General features: G+C 59.2%; 2 protein-coding genes across 6 annotated transcripts in view; both read right to left on the bottom strand.

The window, feature by feature from the left end:
* The window catches only part of SHC2 (SHC adaptor protein 2), a 64393-nt gene extending 58099 nt beyond the window's left edge, over positions 1-6294 (bottom strand). The window contains exon 1 of one of the 2 annotated variants that reach the window (XM_034950974.3): positions 5808-6294. In XM_034950974.3, the coding sequence (XP_034806865.1) occupies positions 5808-6275 (468 nt within the window). In that variant the 5' untranslated portion in view covers positions 6276-6294. The remainder of the gene's footprint in view (positions 1-5807) is intronic. The other variant, XM_034950973.3, reaches the window with a different exon arrangement.
* A 1023-nt stretch (positions 6295-7317) lies between these two features.
* Positions 7318-25692, bottom strand: part of CIMAP1D (CIMAP1 family member D) — a 47644-nt gene continuing 29269 nt past the window's right edge. Inside the window, exons 4-7 of one of the 4 annotated variants that reach the window (XM_055103790.2) lie at positions 19739-25377; positions 18547-18654; positions 13382-13495; positions 7318-9642 (exon numbers count right to left, since the gene is read on the bottom strand). In XM_055103790.2, coding sequence (XP_054959765.1) covers positions 9122-9642; positions 13382-13495; positions 18547-18654; positions 19739-19865 — 870 coding nt within the window. In that variant the 5' untranslated portion in view covers positions 19866-25377 and the 3' untranslated portion in view covers positions 7318-9121. The remainder of the gene's footprint in view (positions 9643-13381; positions 13496-18546; positions 18655-19738; positions 25378-25692) is intronic. The other 3 variants (XM_055103792.2, XM_063600727.1, XM_055103791.2) reach the window with 3 other exon arrangements.

A 25692-nucleotide genomic window follows, 5' to 3' on the forward strand; every position in this document is an offset into this window, starting at 1 on the left:
CTGGCCTCTCCAGGAGACAAGCTCTGTGTCTTTCTCAACAGAGACATCTTGCTCAGATCTACGCCTTCGGGTGAAGCCCAAAGATCAGGCGTAAAGATTCACCCAGACCGAGCTGTCCAGCACGGCAGCTGCTTGCTGCCTGCGGCCACTTGAGTTTAAAGTCAGGTAAAACTAAGCTGGCACTGCAATAGCACAGGCCACACCTCGAGGCCCAGCCGCCCATGTGACTCACGGCAGCCACACTGGACGGTGCAGACACGGACGGTTCTGCTGGGCAGTGCCAGGCTGGGCTCATGAGACCCACGGCAAAGTCGGCGGGGGATTCTCAGGAAAAATGTCCCCATTCACAAAAGGAGCCCCACAGAGACAGGGGACCCTGTTCTGCCGAACCAGAGCCACTGCCTTTCAGCCAGGGGAGGAACTGACCCAGCAGAGACCCCGGGAAGGCAGTCGGTCTCCCGTGGCCGCCCTAACAGATCCCCACAAACGGGGCTTAAGACAACAGAAATGGGCCGGACGCGACGGCGCACACCTGTCATCCCAGCACTTTGGGAGGCGCAGGCGGGCGGATCACCTGAGGTCAGGAGTTCAAGACCAGCCTGGCCAACAGGATGAAACCCCGTCTCTACTAAAACTACAAACAAAATTAGCTGGGCTTGGTGGTGGGCACCTGTAGTCCCAGCTACTCGGGAGGCTGAGGCAGGAGAATCGCTTGAACCCGGGAGGCGGAGCTTGCGGTGAGCCGAGATTGCGCCTCTGCACCCCAGCCTCAGCAACAAGAGGGAAACTCCGTCTCAAAAAAAAAAAAGACCATAGAAATGCTTCCTCACACAGGCCTGAGGGCCGGAAGCCCGTCCCCTCTGGAGGCAGCAGGGGAAGGCCCGTCCTGCCTCTCCCAGTGCTGGTGGTGGCCGGGGCTCCCCAGCATCCTTGGCCCATGGCCGCATCGCTCATCTCTGCCCCTCTCATCCTGTCCCGCGTCCTTCTCTCTGTGCCCTCACTCGGCTTCTCGTAAAGATGGCAGTCACCGGGTCAGGGTGACCTGAATCCAACGTGACCTTGTTTGATGACACCTGCAGAGAGCCTGTTCCACAAAAGGCCTCATTTTGGGGTTCCAGGTTGGCATGAATTTCGGTGAAATAACAATGACCTGGATCCGTGACAAAGTCACTAAGCTGCTGAATTAACCAACCCCAGAGCCGCCGACCCCGGGTTCTTCTCGCAGGAGACAATCAAGGTCCCTTTGGCGCCCAGCAGCTCCGAGTCAGGTCTGTGGTGACAGCCCTAAAGGCATCGCGAGTGCCGTGACCCAGGGAAGGGCTCTCGGGCAGCTCTTTGACCTGCTGTGCCTCAGCTGCCTCATCTATAAAATGGGTGGAAGTCATAGGGTTGTGGGGAGAATGGAACCCAGGGCTCCTCGGAACTCAGCACCGCGCAGGACTCGGCGTGAGCCTCAGCGCCGGAGGTACTGCATTTGCACCGATGCTGCCCACGGCGCTCGGACGCGGGGCCCACGCCGCTGATTATCCGGCGTCCAACTTCTCTCCCACACACCGGGATCGCTGCAGGGTTCTGGGGGGTTCTGCGATGCCGGCTGAGTCGCCCGGCCCATCCACTCCCTCTTGCTGCTATCACCAACCACCACAAATTGAGTGGCTCCAAACAACGCGAGCTAATCCGCTTACGTGTAGGTCAGAAGTCTAAAATCAAGGTGTGGGCAGAGTTGGTTCCCAATCTGCTCCGCCTTTCCCAGCGTCCTGAGGGGCCCACATCCCTTGGCTGGGGGCCCCTTCCTCCTGGTTAGCAGCCACAGCGCAGCCTCTTCCGGTCTCTCTCTGACTCTCACCCCCTGCTGCGAGGACACCGGGCCCCCAAATCATCCCATCTCAGGGTTGCTCACTCGGTCCCACCTGCAGGTCCCCTGTCGCCGTGTGAGGGGCACCTTCGCAGAATCCGAGGGCTGGATGTGGACACGGGGCCGTTGCTGTGCCCCCCACAGGTGCGTGCGTGACGAGTGCCCTCAGAATGTTCTCTCCGGCTCCCACAGGAGGATCCTCAGCCCCGGGTTCTGGTCCTGCTTTTCACTGCGTAACCTCAGACACAGCTCGGCCTCTCTGTGCCTCAGTTTCCCTCAGTGCACAGGGTCCCTCCAGTGTGGAAGAGCCCTGCGGGCCTGAGCTGCCGGCCGCAGCCCCCGGGTGATGGGGCTTGGCTATTCCCCTCCTTAACTCAAGCTTCCCTGTGACCAGGAGGGACCGGCTGTCCCTGTGCCTGCTGTGATGTAGGTGCCGGGGGACGGGGCTCCCGGGGGACAGTGCTGGGGGCTGAGGCCGGTCAGGCTTCCTGGGGCCAGGGCCCCTCGTCCATCAGCAACTCCTCCGGGCTCCAACACAGGCTCATTGTCCACTTTTCCCCTCGCCTAGGTCCCCTTGCCTGGGCCACCGCCGTCCCTTGCAGCCTCCTCCCGGGTCTCTGCTGCCCTTCCAGACCCTCCTCCTCCCTCAGCAACACTTCCACACGGCCCCTGGAAGGGCTTTCAAAACTGCACACTCTGCGCCACCCCCTACTTAAAACCACCCCCACTCCTCACCACAGCCCACAGAGAGAGTCCCGCTCCCTCTCCATCAGCTCCAGTCTCATGGCTCTCCTTGCCGTGATGCACACGCACCAGGTCCGCTCCCCGCGTGGGGCCTTTGCACCTGCTGTGCCCCCCCTAGAACTCTGTCTGCAAACTCCACCGCGTCAGGCCTTTGCACCTGCACCTGCTGTGACCCGCCTAGAACTCTGTCTGCAATCCCCACCACGTGGGGCCTTTGCACCTGCTGTGCCCCTGCCTAGAACTCTGTCTGTAAACCCACCGCGTGGGGCCTTTGCACCTGCTGTGCCCCGCCCCTAGAACTCTGTCTGCAAACTCCACCACATCAGGCCTTTGCACCTGCACCTGCTGTGCCCCGACTAGAACTCTGTCTGCAAACCCCACCACATCAGGCCTTTGCACCTGCACCTGCTGTACCCCCCCTAGAACTCTGTCTGCAAACCCACCACGTCAGGCCTTTGCACCTGCACCTGCTGTGCCCCGTCTAGAACTCTGTCTGCAAACCTCACCACGTCAGGCCTTTGCACCTGCACCTGCTGTGCCCCATCTAGAACTCTGTCTGCAAACCCCACCGCATCGGGCCTTTGCACCTGCACCTGCTGTGCCCCGTCTAGAACTGTGTCTGCAAACCCCACGGCCGGGGTTTCCATGGCTCAGGTCTCAGCTTCAAGGTCGCCTCCTGGGAGGGGCAGCCGCCCAGCCTCCTGCTCTAATATTACACGATTTTAGCTCTGCAGAGCCGCTACCAGAACCTATTTCCTTATCTGTTTGTCCTCTTCTGATTGACTGTCTCTCCCACTGGAATCCAAGCTCCTTGAGAGCAGGAACGAGGTCTCTCATTGTCTACTCATCATCTGTGCTGGGCAGGGGAAGCGTATGCTAAATATTTCCTGCAGTGACGGAAAGCAGCAGTTATCCCCCAACATCCGGAGCCCCAACAACCCTGGCGCCTGAATTCTGAACATTCTAAATCCTACATCCACGGCCAATGGCCACACCTGACTGGTCCCGATGGATGTGGTGTGAAGGAAGCCCACGCGTCCTCCGTGGAACACGCCTGCCGTCGGCGTTAAACCTGTAGGACAAACTGCCGGGAGACGGCGAGGGCGGCCCGATGCCACCAGGGAAAACAGACCCAACCAGGCCTGGCATCTGCACAGACCCGGGGGAGGCGGAAGCGGGTCCGGGGGAGGCGGAAGCGGGTCCCGGGGAGGCGGAAGCGGGTCCTGGGGAGACGGAAGCCGGTCCCGGGGAGGCAGAAGGGGGTCTTGGGGAGGCGGAAGTAGGTTCCGGGGAGGCGGAAGCGGGTCTTGGGGAGGCGGAAGTGGGTCCCGGGGAGGCGGAAGCGGGTCTTGGGGAGGCGGAAGCGGGTTCCGGGGAGACAGAAGCGGGTTCCGGGGAGGCGGAAGCGGGTCCCGGGGAGGCGGAATCGGGTTCCAGGGAGGCGGAAGCAGGTCCTGGGGAGGCAGAAGCGGGTCTTGGGGAGGCGGAAGTGGGTCCCGGGGAGGCAGAAGCGGGTCTTGGGGAGGCGGAAGTGGGTTCCGGGGGACGGGGAAGTGGGTTCCGGGGAGGCGGAAGCGGGTCCTGGGGAGGCAGAAGGGGGTCTTGGGGAGGCGGAAGTAGGTTCCGGGGAGGCGGAAGCGGGTCCTGGGGAGACGGAAGCCGGTCCCGGGGAGGCAGAAGGGGGTCTTGGGGAGGCGGAAGCGGGTCCCGGGGAGGCGAAAGCGCGTTCCGGGGAGGAGGAAGCGGGTCCTGGGGAGGCGGAAGCGGGTCTTGGGGAGGCGGAAGAGGGTTCCGGGGAGGCGGAAGCGGGTCCTGGGGAGGCAGAAGCCGGTTGTACTGCGCAGGCCGAGCGCGCCTGGGGACCACACGTGGGGGAGTGAGGTTTCGCAGCCAGCTTCTGGGGGCTCCCACAGGCTTTGGTGGGCCCGGGCTTGAGGCCCCCACCTCTGCCTGTCTCCTAACGGCCCGCTCCTCTGTGCATCTGAGTCTAAAGTTCCTTCTCCTTACAGAGACCCCTGATCCAGCCAGGCCTCATCTTAACTAGATTACATCTGCAAGGACCCCGTTCCCGAATAAGGTCAGACTCCTACGGCACAGGAATTGTAGGGGGACCCTTCTCAACTCGGTGTAGGGGGAAGGACCCCACTGAACTCAGTGTAGGGGAAGGACCCCTCTCAACTCAGTGTAGGGGGAAGGACCCCACTGAAGCCAGCGTAGGGGGAAGGACCCCACTGAAGCCAGCGTAGGGGGAAGGACCCCACTGAACTCAGCGTAGGGGGAAGGACCCCACTGAACTCAGTGTAAGGGGAAGGACCCTTCTCAACTCAGTGTAGAGGGAAGGACCCTACTGAACTCAGTGTCCAGAAAAGCAAAGACACAACCCAATGCGAACACAGGCTAATGTTCCTGGCCGCAGAGGCCGGGAGGAGCTGGGAGCACCCACCGGCAGTGGCGTGCGGGAGTGGCTGATCATCTTCCCAGACGCCGTAATGACTGCAGCTGTAGGACAGCTGCTCTCTCAGAAGACGGGGGACTATGCACGGTGCTGTCACCCCTGCAGGTGACTTCACACGGTTTACTATAAACCACAGAGAGGGGCAGACCCGTCAGCAGAAGGGAAGGTTACCCTCCTAGGTGGAGGCGTGCTGTGTCCAGGCGCCCGACTTCCCCGTGTGTTTGAAAAGGTTCATTTATCGTAAGACCCAGGATAAATAAACAAAGGCCGCTTCTTTGGCCGCCCTGGAAGTCCCTGCAGCCTCCCATCTGGAATCCTGGGGTCTGTCCGGGCGCCAGCCCCTTTCCAAACAGCCCTTCCCGCACCCCCACCGCGGGCCAGCGTCTCGGGCCCCGTCTGTCATTCGTGAACAGCTGTCCAGGGGGCTCCGGTGGCAGAGACGCCCCGGCCGCTCGCCGCTCTCGGCATCGCCCGCCCAGTCCGAGTGGGGGGCGGTGCACTTGCGCATGCGCGCCCCTCCCCCGCCGCCCTCTCCCCGCCCCTCCCCACGTGACGCCGTGGGAACCCGGACCCCAGCGCCTCCGGGTGGGGGCAGCCGCCGGGCGCCGGCCGGAGATGGGGGTCCGGGGTGGCGGGAGAGCAGGAAGGATGGGGAGGGGACACCTGGCTCGCGGGGTCCGGGGGTCCCGGAGGAGAGGGTGGGGGAGGGGAGGCCGCCGCGAACGGGCTCCCGGCGGGGTGGGGGGGACTCACCCGCACGACGTAGGAGACCCCGGGCCCCAGAACCCTGGCGTCGGGGTGTAGCCAGCCGTGCGCGGGTTTGTGGATGAAGCTGCCCTTCCGGATCCACTCGGCGGCGGCGGCGGCGTCCCCGGACCCCGCCGCCCCCCGCGCGCCCCGCGACCCCCGCGACCCCGCGCCCCGACAGCGGCTGAGCGCGGGCAGGGGACAGGGCGCGGCGCAGCGGGGCTCGCAGGCGCCCAGGACGGCGGCCGCCAGCGCCGGGACGCCCCCCGGGCCCGCCGGCTCGGGTTGGGGGTCCGCGCCCCCCGAGGCCCCAGCCGCCCGCGCCGCCGCCGGGCCGCGGCCCAGGAAGCCGCCCGGGGCCGCGAACTTCCACTGCGGCATTCGGGGCAGCAACGCGCAGAAGGTGGTGGGCGCCTCGGGCTCGGGGGGCGCGGGGGGCGCCGGGGGCGCGCGCCCGCCCGGACCCTGCGTCATGGCCGCGGCCGCCCGACGGAGCCCGACCGGGCGCTGCGCCTGGCGCGGAGGAAGCCCTCCCGCTCCGCCCGCTCCCTCCCGCCCCCCCGGCCCGGTGATGTCATCCGCCCGGCCCAACGCGCAGCCGCGGGGGGCTGCGCCCCTGGGACCCCGGCCCTCCTCGTCCCGGCGCCTGGCCGCGAGGCTGGGGAAACTGAGGCCCTCCGAGGACACCGGGCGCTGGCCTGGAACCCGCAGCCAAGGCGGGACGGGGCTCTGAACCCAGAACCCCGTCAGCGACCCTCCCCGCTGCGCCCCCCACCCCCGCCCGCTGCCCAAGTTCCCAGAAGGACCGAGCTGGAGAAGCTTAGAAATTCCACATCCCTTCTTTCCCCTATTTCCTAGTGGGGAAACTGAGGCCCGGGGAGGCGCGGCCAGGGAAAAGAGAACCCCAGACCCTAAGGTCAGCCCCTCCCTCTCCGTTGTTCCAGCTAGAAGGTACCTTAGGGTCACCCCTATTTCTTAGTGGGGAAACTGAGGCGCGGGGAGGGGAAGGGGCGCGGCCGAGGGCTCACAGACGAGGCTCAGACCCAGGAGTGCCGGCTCTGGGGGGGTGGGGAGGGGGCGGGGCTAGGAGCGGAGCCGGGCCCCTGCTCTGCGGCCTGTCCCGGCCTCAGTTTCTCCGGCTGTAACCCAGGGGAGCGGGCTGGAGGGTCGCGGCCCTTCCTCCCTCACTTCTGGGGAGCCCAGTCCCGCACCAGCTCATCTGAGCTCTGGGCCTCAGCCTCCCAGGCCGGTCGCTCCGTCCCCAGCCTCAACCTCTCCGAGACCGGCCGCACCTTCCCTGGCCTCAAGGGTCGGTTCCTTCTGCACCAGAAAACGGGGTGTCACTGTCACCCCGGGACCCAGCCTCCTGGCCCGACTTGGCTGGAGCTCCCCTGCACCTGCCCCGCCCCAAGCAGGGCTGATTGCCGGGAACAAAGGGAGGGGCCGGGACGCGCTGGCAGGTGGGGAGGGAGGGAGGGGCGAGGCTGCCCGGAGCCCGATCGATAATTCAGGGGATGAGATCACAGCCGGCGCCGCCCGCGGGGCCGGGGAGGTGGGGGAGGGGAGCGAGGCGCGCGGCCGCGATTGGCCGTCTCTGCCGCGGCGCGTGTCGGACTCAGCCCCTGCGCGTCCGCGGGAGGAGCAGATCGTGGGCGCGATTGGTCGGGCTGGAGCCGCGGCTGGACCTGCGCGCGGTGTGTGTGTTGTGCGCAGGGTGGACGCTGTGTCTGGGTGCGTGTCCAGGCATATGCAGGGGATCCAGGCTGCTGGGTCCTGGGGTGTGTTCACCTAATGGGTAAAGGGTGGGACAGGTTTGGCGGCCCTAGGCTGAGGGCTGTGGGCTGAGGAGAGAGCAGCCCCACCACCCCCTCTCTGCGCCCTGCATGCCTCCCAGGCTGCATCCCTCAGGGAGGTCCCGGGGCAGTGTCGCACCCTCCCAAGCTCCGGGATTAGGGTCTTTCTGGATGGGAGGTTTGTAAGGTGGTCCAGGTACCATCCCTCCCTGGCACACAGAGGGCTCAGTCACACGGCACCCCCGGTGTGTTTCCTTCCTGTCCCTTGGAGACAGTGGCAGGAACTGAGTCCAACATCCAGAGTTCAAATCCTGACATCAGACTGAGGTGGGGGCTCACAGCATGCCCCAGGACAAATGTCCAGTCTCTCCAAAGCACCATTTCCTCTCAGTAGATGCCCCTGGTCCTGAGTTGCTATGAAGTCTAGATGATCTTTATTAATATCCAAAACATAGCAAGCAGCTACTGATGGCAGATATTAGAATACCTCAAGCTCCTATACATCCTTCAAAACCCAGCTTCAATATTGCCTCTTCCAGGAAGCCTACCTGGCTGCCTACTCAAAAGCTTGGCTCCACCTCCAGCCTCCCCTTGCCCTGGATCTCTCTTCTGGTCTCTCAGACCCCCTGGGCACTGGAGGGCTACGGGTCTGGCTCTGGAGGGCGGCGTTCGGGTCTCTTTTCTGTGACATCAATAGACACGTTAAGGCCGGGCTCGGTGGCTCATGCCTGTAATCCCAGCACTTTGGGAGGCCAAGGCAGGAGGATCACAAGGTCAGAAGATCGAGACCATCCTGGCTAGCATGGTGAAACCCCATCTCTACTAAAAATACAAAAAGTTAGTGGGGCGTGGTGGCGGGCGCCTGTAGTCCCAGCTACTCGGGAGGCTGAGGCAGGAGAATGGCGTGAACCCGGGAGGCGGAGCTTGCAGTGAGCCAAGATCGCGCCACTGCACTTCAGTCTGGGCGGGGGTGCGAGACTCCGTCTCAAAAAAAAAAAAAAAAAAGACACGTTAAATGAGTAAGCACATGTGATGCTGACAGCTCTCCAGCCCAGGAAAGGTTTATTGGCTAAGCAACTGTAGAAGGTGGAGTGGGAAAGGCACAGGCCTCGGGGCTGCCTCCAGCCTGAGTTTGGGCTGGGACCGGGGCTAACCCAAGCTGTGATGGGGACCTAGGCCCTAGTGGGGCTGGACGCCGAGTTCTGGGACACAGGAAGCTCCATCTCCAGCCAGCTACTGGGGAGGGCCGGAAGGTGTCCCTTTCCCAGCCTGGCCTGGCCTGGCCTGGCGTGACCTAGAAGAAACTGGGGCACTGGAAGGAGACTCACCCTGCACCCTGCACAGGGCCATGGGTCACAGCCCCCAGGGACTGGAAGGATCAGGTGTCCTAGAAGGACCTGGACAGTTCAGGAAAGGGGAGGGAAGACTCCTTTCCCAGCCCCTCTCGCCTTCTAGCCCCTCCAGCCAAAGCCAGGCCCCAGGAGAGGCCCGCCAGCCCCCGTTCACTGTGTGGGAAACAGGCCTGGCCTAGCAGCAGCGGCCGGGCAGCCTGTGCCCCGCAGGCCGGGAGGGCGTGGTGGCGGCCATGGTGCTGGCCCGTTTCGAGTGGCGGATGCCCATAGAGAACGCTGGAGCCCTGGCTTTGTTCACGGTGACCTGCTCTGGGCAGTGGGCGCCAGGGCCGGGGGTCTCCTCCAGGGGTCGCGGGGCCCGGGGCCGCCCCAGCATGGTGAAGGCAGGCAGGCGCTGGCGGTAGGTGTTTGCGTCCGGGCTGTCGTACTGGCCCGGGCCTGGTATCTCAGCAGGATCCTGCGGGGGGCGGGCGGGGGGTGTGCGGCCCACCACCGTGTAGCTGGGGCTGCTGGGCTTGGTGAAGATCTGTGAGCCCCACAGAGGGGGCATGGTGTAGGCATTAGGGGCAGGGGCTGAGGTGTCCAGGGGCTTCAGGGGGAGGCGGCAGCCCAGGGTGAAAGCCGGCGGTGTCCGATGGCACACAGGGGGCACCTTCTCTGGGCTGTAGGCCCCAGGGCCTGGCGTCACCTCCGGACCTGAGAGAGTGGGGAAGGAAAGGTGGCACTGATGTCCTCACCTGCCCAGAGACCCGGCCTGGCTCCCCCTGGCCCACATGCACCCTCGAGCTCACAACGATTCTCAAGCAGCCCGGGTGCCTTTCTCTCCCTTCCCCATCCTCCATACACATGGTCTGTGTTTCAAGCCTCCAGGACTTTGCCCAAGCTGGACCCAGGGCCAAGCATGCCTTCATTTTCCACCCCTCCTCCCTGCTGCCTTCCCCAGACCATCCAGGGTAGAGCCCTCACAGCCCTTCCTGAGCCCCGCAGCCTGGGTTTTCCCCTCTCTCCAGACGTGAGCACACTGAGGTGGGATGGTCTGCACCTGCATCTAACTGCCCCACCAGACTGGGACCCCATAAAAAGGAAGGCATGTCAAATCTACTCCAACTCTCCAGCAGTTGACTGTCTGAGTTGATGGGTGAACAGGATAGGTAGGAGGTGAGTGGTTGAGCGGGGAGTGAATGGTTCATGAAGGGATTTGTAAATGGATGGATGAGTGGATGATGGATGGATGAGTGGATGATGGATGGATGGATGGATGGAATGGTTGATAGGTAGAAGGAAAAAAGGAAGGATTCATAGATGAGTGGGTAGGTGGGTGGCTGAATGGGTGGGAGGGTGGGTGGATGGATGGATGGATGAGTGAGTGGATGGGTGGATAGATGGATGGATGGATGGATGGGTGGAAGGATGGATAGATAGGTGGATGGGTGAGTGGGTGGATGGATGGATGGATGGATGGGTTGATGAGTGGATGGATGGATGGGTGGGTGGGTGGATGGCTGGGTGGGTGGATGCTAGGTGGGTCAATGGATGAGTGGATGGATGGGTGGATGGAATGTTGGGTGGATGGTGGAAGGAGGGGCGGGTGGATGGGTGGATGGATGGATGGATGGATGAATAGATGAGTGGGTGGATGGGGGATGGATGGATGTGTAGATGGATGGATGGATGAGTGAGTGGATGGATGAATGGGTAGGTGGATGGGTGGATGGATGGGTATGTGGTTGGATGGGCGGGTGGAAGGGTGTGTGGATTGATGGGTAGGTGAATGAGTAGATGGTTGGATGGATGAGTGGGTGGGTGGATAGATGGGTGGGTGGGTGGATGGGTGAGTGGATGGGTGAATGGTTGGCTGGATGGGTGAGTGGATAGATGGGTAGGTGGGTGGTTGGATAGATGGATGAGTGGATAGGTAGATGGGCAGGCAGGTGGGTGGGTGGATGGGTGCAGGTCGGTGTGTGGATGGGTGTGTGGATGGATGGGTGGGTGGAGGGATGAGTGGGTGGGTAGATGGATGGGTAGATAGATGGTTGTGTGGGTGGGTGGGTGGATAGATGAATGAGTGGGTAGGTGAAAGGATGGACAGATGGATGGGTAGGTGGATAGATGGGTGGGTGGGTGGATAGCTGGACAGATGGGTAGGTGGGTGGATGGATGAGTGGGTGGGTGGATGGTGGATGGATGTGTGAATAGATGGATGGATGGGTGGGTGGATGGGTGGGTGGATGGATGGGTGGATAGATGGATGGGTGGATAGATGGATGCGTGGATGGGTGGATGGTTGGGTGGGTGGATGGATGAGTGGATTGATGGATGGATAGATGGTTGGGTGGATGCTGGAAGGATGGGTGGATAGATGGATGGGTGGGTGGATGGGTGGGTGGATGGATGGTTGGGTGCAGGGTGAATGGATGGGTGAATAGATGGGTGGGTGGGTGGGTGGATGGATGAGTGAATGGATGGATGGGTGGATACATGGTTAGGTAGATGGTAGATGGATGGGTGGATAGATGGTTGGGTGGATGGTGGATGGATGGGTGGATAGATGGATGGGTGGGTGGGCGGGTGGGTGGATGGATGGGTGGATAGATGGTTGGGTGGAGGGTGGATGGATGGGTGGATAGATGGGTGGGTGGGTGGATGGATGAGTGAATGGATGGGTGGATACAAGGTTAGGCAGATGGTGGATGGATGGGTGGATAGATGGCTGGATGGGTGGGTGGGTGGATGGATGAGTGAATGGATGGGTGGATACATGGTTAGGTAGATGGTGGATGGATGGGTGGATAGATGGATGAGTTGGTGGGTGGATGGTTGGGAGGGTGGATGCTAGGTGGGTGGATAGATGAGTGGATTGAAGGATGGATAGATGTTTGGGTGGATGGTAGAAGCATGGGTGGATAGATGGAGGGGTGGGTGGGTGGGTGGGTGGATGGATGAGTGGATGGACGGGTGGATAGATGGTTGGGTGGAGGGTGGATGGATGGGTGGATAGATGGATGAGTGGGTGGGTGGATGGTTGGGTGGGTGGATGGATGAGTGGATTGATGGATGGATAGATGGTTGGGTGGATGGTGGAAGGATGGGTGGATAGATGGATGGGTGGGTGGGTGGGTGGGTGGATGGATGAGTGGATGGACGGGTGGATAGATGGTTGGGTGGAGGATGGATGGACGGGTGAATAGATGGATGGGTGGGTGGTTGGGTGGGTGGGTAGATGGATGAGTGTATGAACGGGTGGATAGATGGTTGGGTGGAGGGTGGAAGGATGGGTGGATGGATGGATGGGTGGGTGGGTGGGTGGATGGATGAGTGGATGGACGGGTGGATAGATGGTTGGGTGGAGGGTGGATGGGCGGGTGGATAGATGGATGGGTGGGTGGTTGGGTGGGTGGGTGGATGGATGAGTGGATGGATGGGTGGATAGATGGTTGGTGGAGGGTGGATGGACAGGTGGATAGATGGGTGGAGGGTGGATGGACGGGTGGATGGATGGATGGGTGGGTGGGTGGGTGGATGGATGAGTGGATGGACGGGTGGATAGATGGTTGGGTGGAGGGTGGATGGGCGGGTGGATAGATGGATGGGTGGGTGGATGGATGAGTGTATGGACGGGTGGATAGATGGTTGGGTGGAGGGTGGATGGACGGGTGGATAGATGGTTGGGTGGAGGGTGGATGGGCGGGTGGATAGATGGATGGGTGGGTGGTTGGGTGGATGGGTAGATGGATGAGTGTATGGACGGGTGGATAGATGGTTGGGTGGAGGGTGGAAGGATGAGTGGATAGATGGATGGGTGGGTGGGTGGGTGGATGGATGAGTGGATGGACGGGTGGATAGATGGTTGGGTGGAGGGTGGATGGGCAGGTGGATACATGGATGGGTGGGTGGTTGGGTGGGTGGGTGGATGGGCAGGTGGATACATGGATGGGTGGGTGATTGGGTGGGTGGGTGGATGGATGAGTGGATGGATGGGTGGATAGATGGTTGGTGGAGGGTGGATGGACGGGTGGGTAGATGGTTGGGTGGAGGGTGGATGGATAGATGGTGGGTGAGTGGGCAGGTGGATGGGAGAATAGAGTCAGGCAGGTGCGTCAGGTGTGCGGGCAAACTGTTGGGTGCCTGTGAAGGACACTGCCGATTTGCCACAGTCCCCATTCACCTCTCACCTCCTGACACCTAGGCCAGCTGCCTCTGTGGCCATGTGTGCCCAGGGCCTCTGTCATCCTGACCCACTTCACTCATTCAGTTCTCCCAGCCCCAGTGGGCACTGCAGTGGCGGCCACTCCTCTGTGTCCCTTGGATTTGATCACTCCAAAGACTCTGCATTCTAAGAACTCCAAGGATAAGACGGGGAGGGAGGACAGGGCAGGAGAGTCGCTGAGACCCTGGAAAGCAGGTCCTTGTGCGGCTGCTTGGCTCCAGTACTCACCCCGAGACTTGGCCCGGCCCTGCATGGAGTAGGCAGGGGTGCAGCTGCGGCCAAAGCGTGTGACTTTGGGGTCCAAGAAGTAGATGGGGCCCGGGCTGGTGTCCTGAGGTGGTGCTGGGGAGAGGAGCCCAGAGTGCTGAGAGTGATTCTGAAGACAGTGCCTGCCCCACCGCCCGGCCTCAGTGCCCCTCTTGGCCCCGAGACACTCCCACCAGGTCAGAGGCCACCCCAGTCCCATCTCGGAGGGGTCACCCCAGGGGCCCTGAGTTGTGGCTGCCTGAACTGGGTGCCTCAGGTCTCTGCTCTGACTCTGTCTCCTCACAATCAAAGTGATTCTGCTCTGCTGCTGTTTGTAGCCACCTCTGCCCCTCTAACCTCTGCGCAGGTGTGGGCTGGAGAACCAGCTCGTGGGTTTGTTGGAACTGGACATAATTAGGCTGGGTGTGGTGGTGCACACCTGTAATCCCAGCACTTTCAGAGGCCGAGGCAGGAGGGTCACTTGAGCTCAGGACTTTGAGACCAGCATGGGCAACACAGCAAGATGCCGTCTCTACTAAAAATTTAAAACTTAGCCAGACATGTTGACATGCACCTGGGGTCCCAGCTCCTCGGAATGCTGAAGGGGGAGGATCACTTGAGCCTGGGAGGTTGAGGCTGCAGTGAGCTGTGATCGCGCCACTGCACTCCAGCCTGGGCGACGGAGCAAGACAGAGTCTCAAAAGAAAAAAAAAACTGTACATAAAGAGTGACAAGAGCGAGTAGGCTCTGAACCAGGGCTTCGGCTTCCTGGCAGGTCGCATGCTTAAGAGAGGGGCTCGGCGTTGGACCACGTTCAAATCCAGCAGGGCCTCTTGTGAGCTGGTGACCTTGGCCAAGTTATTTATCCTAAGCCTATTTTCCTCATCAGTATGTTGAGAAAATCAAAAAGTGAGAGGATCCACAGAAGGGAGTGATCCTGTGTCCTTGCGCTTCGCGATTGGGACCGTTTGCTGCTTTCACCATTATTGCCACGCCAAAGCACAACCAGTGACAGATGCGCAGGCACCTGTGTGTAGCAGCGTGACCGGTGTTCACGACCCCACAGACCGTCTGTGCACACACGCAGTACACGTGGCAGTGAGCCACGGGTGAGGGAGGAAACGTCATCTACACCTTCGCCCTCCCCTGAGGAGTCCGTGGCACGCAGTGTGGCCCAGACACGGCTCCAGACCTCCCCGAAACGTCATCCAAACCTTTGCCCTCCCCTGAGGAGTCCGTGGCACGCAGTGTGGCCCAGACACGGCTCCAGACCTCCCCGAAACGTCATCCAAACCTTTGCCCTCTCCTGAGGAGTCCGTGGCACGCAGTGTGGCCCAGACACGGCTTCAGACCTCCCCTCCACAGGCACAGGTACTTGCACATACACTGTGATCCCCAACGCAGGCTCACTGGCCAGACTCCAAGGGTGATCACTGACCCTTAGCCACAGCCTCATCCTTTGTTAGACTGGCAGGAGGGAGGGGGTCTATTTTTAGCCCCTTCCCCAGGCCCTGGGCAAATACAGTCCCCCAGGACTGGAAGAGGCTGGGGAGATTTTTTTTTTTTTTTTTTTTGAGGGAGTGTCTCACTCAATCGCCCAGGCTGGAGAGTGCAGTGGTTCATGGCTCACTGCAGCCTCGACCTCCTGGGCTCAAGCAATCCTCCCACCTCAGCCTCCTAACGCTGGGACCACAGGCATGCACCACCACGCCCTACTAATTTTTTATTAGAAACCCTTGATCATGGCTGGGTGCGGTGGCTCACGCCTGTCATCCCAGCACTTTGGGAGGCTGAGGCGGGTGGATCACCTGAGGTCACGAGTTCGAGACCAGCCTGGCCAATATGGTGAAACCCTGTCTCTACTAAAAATACAAAAATTAGCCAAGCGTGGTGCCGGGTGCCTGTAATCCCAGCTATTCAAAGAGGCTGAGGCAGGAGAATTGCTTGAACCCGGGAGGTGGAGCTTGCAGTGAGCCGAGATCGCACCACTGCACTCCAGCCTGGGCAACAGAGTGAGACTCAGTCTCAAAAAAAAGAAAAGAGGCCAGGCACAGTGGCTCACGCCTGTAATCCCAGCACTTTGGGAGGCCGAGGTGGGTGGATCACAAGGTCAGGAGATCGAGACCATCCTGGCTAACAGGGTGAAACCCCGTCTCTACTAAAAATACAAAAAATTAGCCAGGTGTGGTGGTGGGCGCCTGTAGTCCCAGCTACTCAGGAGGCTGAGGCTGGAGAATCACTTGAACCCCGGGAGGCAGAGGTTGCCGTGAGCCGAGATCGCGCCACTGCACTCCAGCCTGGGCGATAGTGTGAGACTCAGTCTCAAAAAAAAAAGAAAAAGAAAAACAAATCCCTGGTCATAATCCCATCGCCCATCCGCAGATGCCTGGGCCTCACTCACGTGACCACAGACTCGCCTCAAAGTGCTCACTGTGCAGGGCTTGGCCATCAGGACTCCCCATGCTGAAGCACTGACCTTGGCCTCTACCCTGCACCTGGAACCTTCCAGCCTTTTCTTCTGCCCTCCCCAACCCCTGGCTCAGTGCCCCGTGAGAAATGAACACACCCCAGCTCATCATGACATCACTCATCTCAAGGCCTCAGCCTACAAAGCAGGCTCTGCCTGGAGTTCAGTTCTTCTGGGGGCTCCACCAAACTCCTATTCATCCTACAAAACCCAGATCCCATGCTCCACTTCCAAGAAGCCTACCCTGGGCCTTCAGCAAAGTGTGCACGATCCCCAGTCCACCAGCCTCCCCACGCTCTCTCGGGCCCAGGAGGTGTCCTGAGACTGGATTTGAACCTGGGAACTCAGATCGGTCTGGGTCATAGGCTAAGTTCTTTTTTTTTTTTTTTTTGCGACGGAGTCTCGCTCTGTCACCCAGGCTGGAGTGCAGTGGCACAGTCTTGGCTCACTGCAAGCTCCGCCTCCCGGGTTCACGCCATTCTCCTGCCTCAGCCTCCCGAGTAGCTGGGACTACAGGCGCCCGCCACCACGCCCGGCTAATTTTTTGTATTTTTAGTAGGGACGGGGTTTCACCATGTTAGCCAGGATGGTCTCGATCTCCTGACCTCATGGTCCACCCGCCTCGGCCTCCCGAAGTGCTGGGATTACAGGCGTGAGCCACCACGCCCGGCCCATAGGCTAAGTTCTTAAGCCAGTCCTGGGGACAGGGGGTGCTGACGCCTTCACTGGCATTCTGGGACCCCTTGCAGCTTCCTGAGTCCCAGTGTGGGCTGGGATTTTTGCTCATTCTGAAGGCTGAGAACAGGCTGCTGTCCTGCCCCTCCTCCAGCCGCCCCTCCCAGCAGGCCTCTGTCCAAATCCCCACACAAGACCCTTCCAACCGCGCTCCCAGCCCAGCTGGGACCTTGAAGCAGCGGTAGAAAATGGAGGGATGGAATTTGGGAGCCCTGAGACCTGCTGGCCCGTGGCAGCAGCGCCACTGATGAACACCAACAGCTCCCTGGGTGCCGGGCGGGGTCCACGCCGGAGCTGCTTCACTGCGCCCGTTCTAGACAGGAGCAGGCACCATGGGGCAAGGCCACCAGCCCGTGGCACAGCGAGCCGGCCCACCCCATGCCTGCCCTCCCGCAGGCAGCCGGGAATGTCCACAGAGATACACCACAGCCCTGTGAGACGGGCCAGGCCCGGGGAGCCCCCACCTTCATGGTGGAGAAACTGGGGCTCAGGGCTCAGCCTCACACCCGACAGCACACGTTTACTGAGCACTTACTATTTTTTCTTTTTCTTAAATTTGTTTTTGTTTTTGTTTTCTTTTCTTTTCTTTTTTTGAGACGGAGTCTCGCTCTGTCGCCCAGGCTGGAGTGCAATGGCGTGATCTCGGCTCACTGCAGCATCTGCCTCCCGGGTTCACGCCATTCTCCTGCCTCAGCCTCCCGAATAGCTGGGACTACAGGCGCCTGCAACCACGCCCGGCTAATTTTTTGTATTTTTAGTAGAGATGGGGTTTCACCATGTTAGCCAGGATGGTCTCGATCTCCTGACCTCGTGATTCGCCCGCCTTGGCCTCCCAAAGTGCTGGGATGACAGGCGTGAGCCACTGCGCCCGGCCCTAAATTTGTTTTAAGACGAGGTCTCACTCTGTCGCCCAGGCTGGAGTGCAGTGGTGCGATCATAGCTCACTGCAGCCTCGACCTCCTGGGTTCAAGTGATCCTCCTGCCTGGGCCTCCCCAGCAGCTGGGACCACAGGTGCACACTACCACACCCAGCTTTGCAGCTACTTTTAAAAGCATTTAATCCTCACTTAATGAATCTCAAAAAGGCATCTAATCCTTACAACAGGCCAGTATGGAGTCTGTTATTATTTTTAATATTATGTTAATGTTTTTGTTACTATTGTTAACTTTCTTTTTTTTCTTTTTAGAGACAGAGTCTCACTCTTTCGCCCAGGCTGGAGTGCAGAGGCGCTCACCGCAAGCTCCGCCTCCCGGCTTCACGCCATTCTCCTGCCTCAGCCTCCCAAGTAGCTGGGAGTACAGGCGCCCGCCACCACGCCTGGCTAATTTTTCTTTGGTATTTTTAGTAGAGACGGGGTTTCACTGCGTTAGCCAGGATGGTCTCGATCTCCTGACCTTGTGATCCGCCCATCTCGGCCTCCCAAAGTGCTGGGATGACAGGCGTGAGCCACCGCACCCAGCTAATTTTTTCGCTTTTTTAGTAGAGACAGGGTTTCACTGCGTTAGCCAGGATGGTCTCGATCTCCTGACCTCGTGATCTGCCCGTCTCAGCCTCCTTAAGTGCTGGGATGACAGGCGTGAGCCACCGCGCCGGCCTACTGTTGTTAACTTTTAACAGAAACTGAGTTGCAAAGCACTTAAGCAATTTGCCTGAGTCCGAGCAGCAAGGAATTGCAAACACGGGAAGGCAGGTACAGGTATTCACCTCCCTACTGCGCTCTTTCTCCTTCCATTCTCTTTATCAATGAAAAAACAGAGAGGGACAGCAGCTTGCCTGAGGTCTCACAGCAAGTAGGAGGTGGAGCAGGTTGTACAGCCCAGCCCTGCCTGCTTCCTGCCGCACTAACTGGGGGCCTGGATCTAAGGGGTAAGGAGACCCATCAGTGCTCCTGGGGGGAGACTGGAGGATCAGGGAAGCCTCCAGCCGCCCGCCTGCCCACCTTACCCTCACTGGGCCTCCGGACGAGTGAGTAGGCAGGACTGGCCACCCTGGTGCAGTCGTGGTTGATGAAGCCCACGGTGGACGGCAGGACGTACAAGCCTGGCCCCGAGCCTGCAGCCCAAAGCCCTCAGGTCACCGCCTGGGCCCAGATTCTCTGAGGAAGGAGCCCTGGACCCAGCTCCTGAGCCTTAGCCTGGGTTCCCCTCTTCCTCCATGGTGAGGATTGGGGGCCCCGGGGAGCAAGAGGCTGCTGCCCATCGGGGACAAAATGTGATGCCTGCATTGTGAGTCAGACATGAATCACAGAGGAAAAGCTGGGGACAGCAGCCCCCCTCACCCTGGGGCACAGACAGGGAGACTGGGGCCTGAGCCTCCCAGAGATACACGGTCACAGATGGGGAGACTGAGGCCCAGGCAGAGATACATGGTCACAGATGGGGAAACTGAGGCCCAGGCAGAGATACATGGTCACAGATGGGGAAACTGAGGCCCAGGCAGAGATACATGGTCACAGGTGGGGAAACTGAGGCCCAGGCAGAGATACACGGTCACAGGTGGGGAAACTGAGGCCCAGGCAGAGATACATGATCACAGATGGGGAGACTGAGGCCTGAGCCTCCCAGAGATACACAGTCACAGACGCCATGTGTTGTGGCTTCTGCAGAATCTCGATGCCACAGGGATCAGGAGAGACCACAGAACCAGCCCGAGGACCTGGCTTGGGGCCTGACTCCAGCCGCTAATTGTGGGTGAGGAAACTGCGGCCCGTCCTGGGCCTTCACCGAGGCCAGCAGCTGATGTGGCTCCCAGCAGAGCCGCCTCCGCACACGCGCCCCTCGCCCTGCCCCGCATTGTCTAGGGCGCCCGTCCCTGAGGGCCACGCTGGAAATATTCCCACCTCCCCGCGTCTCCCGCACGATCGCTGTGGCTTTGCCCACTGCTGTACCCACAGCCCCTGGAAGGGGACCCGGCTGGCAAAGCACGCAGCTTCCGTTGGACAGACACATACTCAGGGCTCATGGCAACCCCGTGTCCACACCCATCCTGCCGGAAGGAAAACTGAGGTCTGGGGAAGGGCAAGGACTTGCCTGAAACTCCTGCCTCCTGCTGGGCTCCCAGAACATTCCAGAAGCCCCAGAAGTAGGGGGAGTGGAGCAGGAAAGGGTCCCACCCATCCCCCGCGGCTGACACGCACCGTTCTCCAGGGTGGCCGTCCTACAGGACTTCCTCAGGCCGCTCTCCGGAATCTGGCCCTCCGTCACTCGCCGGCCAAGGGGGGCTGTGGCCAGCCGTGGGGTGGGGTCGCAGCTGAGGGTCCCCATGGTGGGCAGGCGATGGCCCCCACAGCACCCACGGGGCCTGGTGCTAACTTCTGAGCCGCAGCAGCTCTGGCGGCCACAGGCCCAGGCACCGTCCCCACCTTCACGGCCTCACCACACCCTCCCACGACCACAGCCGCACAGACGGCCCCTTGTCCCGCAGCAGGGAGTCGTGGGGCCCTGGCCCGAGGCAGGCTGGTCGGCCGGACACTGGCCTGGAAGTGGGGCCGGGATCGAGTGTCGGCCAGGCGGCTGGACGGTCCAGGAAAGAGTCCGGTGTCAGCAGAGTGCGTCTCCCGGGAGCCGGCAGAGCTGGGCAGCTGGGGCCAGGGCCGGCCCCAAGGAACTAGACCTGCAAACATGACACCCACAGCCTTGCAGCAGGAGGGCCTGGCGGGGTCGTGGGTGGCGTGGCCCCGTTTCTACACCTGGGGAAACTGAGGCACAGCCCAAGGTCATCCAGCAAGTGCACAACTCTGGGAGTTTCAGCTCTGAGCCAGGAAGCATTCACTGCCTCATCCTGTCACTCATTCCTGCCAAAGCATGTACTGGGCACCTACTGTGTACCAGCCTCTGTTGGGGGTGGTGAGAACTGGACACGAACAGATGAAAAAGGAGATGTTCTCAGGATGGGAGAGGGAAAGTCGTCAGTAAATGTGATAAGTGAACACAGTCTGGTGTATGAGGAGGCACTGAACGTGAGGGAAAACGCAGACAGGTTTGGGGCCCAGGGTAGCAGTGTGGGTGCGGGTGAGCCCCGCAGAGAAGGTAAAACTGAACAGTCCCAAAGCAGGTGAGGAGGCAGCCGTGCAGAGGCCCTGGGGCAGCGGCGAGGACAGAGGGGAGGTGAGAGCCGTCCTCACTGCCTCCCAGATGCCGCCGAGATTTAAACCACAATGGATTTTGATACATTGAAGGCGACCACTGCGTGAGGCTCCAAGAAGAGGCTCAGAAAACTGCCAGATGAGATGCACCTTCCTGTCTCTTCCTTGTTTGTTTCTGTATTTTTTGGAGCCTTTTGCAGTGTAATTTTTTTTTTTTTTTTGAGACAGAGTCTCACTCTGTCACCCAGCCTGGAGTGCGCTGGTGCGATCTCGGCTCACTGCAACCTCTGCCTCCCGGGTTTATGCGATTATCCTGCCTCAGCCTCCTGAGTAGCTGAGATTACAGGCACCCGCCACCACGCCTGACTAATTTTTATATTTTTTAGTAGAGATGGGGTTTCGCCACGCCTGGCTAATTTTTTTTTTTTTTTTTTTTTTTTTTTTTGAGACAGAGTCTTGCTCCCCCGCCCAGGCTGGAGTGCAGTGGCGCGATCTCGGCTCACTGCAACCTCCGCCTCCAGGGTTCAAGAAATTCTCCTGCCTCAGCCTCCCGAGTAGCTGGGATTACAGGCATGCACCACCACGTCTAGCTAATTTTTTTGTATTTTTAGTAGCTAATTACAGGCACACACCACCATGTCCAGCTAATTTTTTTGTATTTTTAGTAGAGGCGGGGTTTCACCACGTTGGCCAGGATGGTCTCGATCTCTTGACCTTGTGATCCAACCGCCTCAGCCTCCCAAAGTGCCAGGATTACAGGTATGAGCCACCGCACCCAGCCAATTTTTTGTATTTTTAGTAGAGATGGGGTTTCACCATGTTGGCCAGGCTGGTTTCAAACTCCTGACCTCAGGTGATCCACACACCTCGGCCTCCCAAAGTGCTGGGAGTACAAGCGTAAGCCACCGTGCGTGGCCTGCAGTGTCATCTTTAACAGCTTTATTGATATAATTCACATACCATACAATTATACACTTCACCCTGCAATGTAATTTTAATGTATTGCATGTTTTAAAATTTTTTAATCAAAATGGTATAGTCTACATAAAGGATCATAAAACAAGTCTTAGTACATATCAAACTTTTGAAACTTACAGAGCATATTATCTGGTGAAAAAGGAATTAAACTAGAAATCACCAACAATACGATATCCAGGATCCCCCAAATATATTTAGAAGTTAAACAACATACTTCTGAATAACCCACACATCAAAGAAGTCATCACAAAGGAAGTTAGAAAATTTTCAAACTAAATGACTATAAAAAATCAACATATTAAACTGTGTAGGATGCAGTTAAAGAAGTACTTGGAGGGAAAATGGTTGCTTTAAATTTTTATACGAGAAAAGAAGGCTGGGCACAGCGGCTCACACCTGTAATCCCCGCACTTTGGGAAGCCAAGGCAAGCAGATTGCTTCAGCTCAGGAGTTCAAGACCAGCCTAGGCAACATGGTGAAACCCCATCTCTACAAAAAATACAAAAATCAGCCAGGAGTGGTGGTGTGTGCCTGTAATCCCAGCTACTCAGGAGGCTGAGGTGAGAGGATTACTTGAGCCTAAGGAGGCCAAGGCTGCAGTGAGCCAAGATTGTGCCACCGCACTCCAGCCTGGGCCTAAGTTTCCACCTAAGAAGCTAGGAAAACAAGAGTAAGTATAAGGAAGATTGTAAAGATAACAGTAGAATCCATGATATTGAAAACTGTAGAAATAATCCCTTGGCCGGGCACTGTGGCTCATGCCTGTAATCCCAGCACTCTGGGAGGCCGAGGCAGGCGGATCACTTGAGATCAGGAGTTCGAGACCAGCCTGGCCACAATGGTGAAACCCCATCTCTATTAAAAATAAAAAAATTAGCTGGGCACAGTGGTGCACGTCTGTAATCCCAGCCACACAGGAGGCTGAGGCAGGAGACTCGCTTGAACCCGCTTGAACCCTGGAGGTGGAGGTTGCACTGAGCCAAGATCACACCGCTGCACTCCAGCCTGAGTGACAGAGCGAGACTCCACGTCAAAATCAAAAAAAAGAGAAAAAAAGAACGCCTCCTCCCCATCCCAAAAAAGCTGGTCTTTATTTTTATTTTTATTTGTGTATTTATTTATTTTTGACACGGAGTCTCGCTCTGTCGCCCAGGCTGGAGTGCAGTGGCATGATCTCGGCTCACTGCAAGCTCCGCCTCCCAGGTTCACGCCATTCTCCTGCCTCAGCCTCCCGAGTAGCTGGGACTGCAGACATGCACCACGCCACGGCACGCAGGCCCTGCACGGCCTCGTCTCCACCTCCCCCTGTCCTCTCGTCCTGCTCCTTCCCCTTTGCTGCTGTACTCTGACCATCCGGACCTGCTTTCCCTCCCTCGAGCCCCTAAGACGGTCTCCACCTTGGCCTCTGCCTGAGCTCTCTCTACCTGAGATGCCTCTGCCAGCAAACCAACCCTCGCTGGCCCCTTCCTCGGTCACGAGGGCCCCCAGCCCACAGGCCCTGTCACTGCCCAACCCTGGACACACCATTTGCTCGTTTCCAGAGGCAGCACAACTCCAGAGCCACAGCAGGGATGGGTGCCGAGGAGGGAGACAGGAGGAAAGACCCCAACCTCCCTTGGCCAAAGCTGCTCCTTCACCAAAACCAGCCGAAGTGCAGGACCCCAGGGGCTCCCAGGGCTAAAGAGACAGAGGGGACAGGGGCCTGGAAGGTGTTCCCCCAACCCCATCCCTCCTCACATCCGGGTCACCAGGTCCAGGCCACACCAGACAGCCACTAAAGGCAGAGAGCCAGAGACTTGGTTCCAGCCGGGACTCGGCCCCAGTTGACACAGTTTCCCCTCTATGACTTGGGCTGCCAGAACCCTACAACCAGGTCCCAGCCAGGACTCGGCCCCACCTGCCTCCGTTTCCCCATTTTACGTGGGGTGGAACCAAAAGCTAACACAGGGAAGACAGGATGGGAAGCCGGCCAAGCCGACAGCGCGTTGCTGGGAGGACGCTGAGGGCCGGCAGCCTCGCCAGAACGAGCTGGGGCCCCTCCAGCCTCCAGTCCCCTTCTGATCTGATCGCACTAGATTCTATCAACTCTGTCTTCAGCTCAGAGCTTGTCGCAACTGCCAAGCAAAGAGCTTGCAAATGAGATGCAAATGAATTCAACACCCATGCAGATGAGCCCTGATTTTAATCCTGCCTGCTCGACAGAAGAGACTAAATCCCAACAGTGAAAAAAAGGGAGGCTGGACTGGATGAGAGGCCGGACGCCGGTCCCACGTCCACCCGCCCAGCTGCCGGCTGCAGGCGAGGGACGTCACTGCCCGGCCTGGGTGTCCTGGGTGGGAGGTGACTCCGTCGGTGCTCCCAAGACCCTTGTTCTCACCGTAATTAGGAATTCAGCCAGTGTTTATTTGGGGCCAGGCCCTGCTCAGGTGCTGGGAAAACGGGAGGGGACAAAACACACAAGTTCCTCGTCCTCCCTTTCCCTTGGAGACAGGCAGGCAGATAAGTGAAACTTACGTGAGTGCAGAGGGCACGTCGCGCTATGGAGGAAACGTGGGCGAAGGGGGTGTTGGAGGCCGAAAGACTGACGGCCGTGATCAACTCGGTATACCACTGGGGGGCTACATGAGTAAACAGCAAACTGTTCTCATAAATGCAGAATGTTGGCAAACTGACAAACTGCGTCCGCCGTGCAGAAGGGCTGCTGAGGGCCGTCACCACCCAGGCACAAATATTTCCTATGATTAGGCATAATTGAAGCCCGTCAGTAACAATATGAACCTGTGATCAATTAAGCAGCTGCTCAATCGTTACCTCCTCCTCTCTGCTCTTGTTACCCAATAAATACTAAGGGCTGTAGAAGCTCAGGAAGCTGCCTTTGCTCACTAGGAGCAGGGAGCCCTTTTCTTCTTCTTTTTTTCTTTTTTTTTTGGGGGGTGGGGCATGGAGTTTCACCCTTGTTGTTTCACCTTGTTGTGCAGTGGCGCAATCTCAGCTCACTGCAACCTCTGTCTCCCAGGTTCAAGTGATCCTCCTGCCTCAGCCTCTCGCGTAGCTGGGATTACAGGCGTGCGCAACCACGCCCGGCTAATTTTGTATTTTTAGTAGAGACGGGGTTTCTCCATGTTGGCCAGGCTGGTCTCAATCTCCTGACCTTGTGATCCGCCTGCCTCCGCCTCCCAAAGTGCTGGGATGACAGGCGTGAGCCGCCACGCCCGGTCCCTTCTTCTCTCTTTTCTTCTCACTTCTTCTTCCCCATGTTGCCCTTGCTTTAAAATAGTTACTTTTAAGTTTTCATTTCTATTTAAAAGTTTCCTTTGTTTCTTGTTATCATTTTCTACGTTTGTCCCTTCGTTCAGTCTTATAATGACGGTCTCAGGCGGTACAGTGGTAACTGCAGTAATGACGGTCTCAGGCAGTAACTGTGACGGTCAGCCACAGGGTGGTTGGTGGTGTGAGCGTCTGCGATGTGAACTGGGAGGTCGGGAGCCTCGCGGAGAAGGTCACGCTTCAGCAGAGACCAGAGGAGAAGCCGAACTCAGGAGGCAGGCGACGCATTCCAGGCTGACAGAAACTGCACGCACAGAGGCCCTGGGGCAGGACCTGCCTGGTGTGTAGGACAAACAGCGACGAGGCCCGTGCAGCTGGAGCAGCGTGAGCAAGGAGAAGAGGAGCCGGGAGGAAGCCGATGCGGTGGGTCCTGCACGGCCTGTGGACTGTGGGGACGTGGGTGACGTGTGAGCAGGGACGCGTCCCAATCAGAGCTCACGAGCGCCCTCTGGTGACATCTGGGAGAGCAAAACGTGGGCGGTGCCGGGAGAGGGCGTCACATGCTGGGAAGGATGATGAGGATGGATGACAGGAAGGATAATAGGGAAGGATGATGGGAAGGATGATGGGAAGGATGATGGGAAGGATGATGGGAAGGATGATGGGAAGGATGATGGGAAGGATGATGGAGAAGGATGATGGGAAGGATGATGGAGAAGGATGATGGGAAGGATGATGGATGATGGGAAGGATGATGGGAA

The sequence above is a fragment of the Pan paniscus genome, chromosome 20 (assembly GCF_029289425.2).
Source record: "Pan paniscus chromosome 20, NHGRI_mPanPan1-v2.0_pri, whole genome shotgun sequence".
Lineage (NCBI taxonomy): Eukaryota > Metazoa > Chordata > Mammalia > Primates > Hominidae > Pan > Pan paniscus.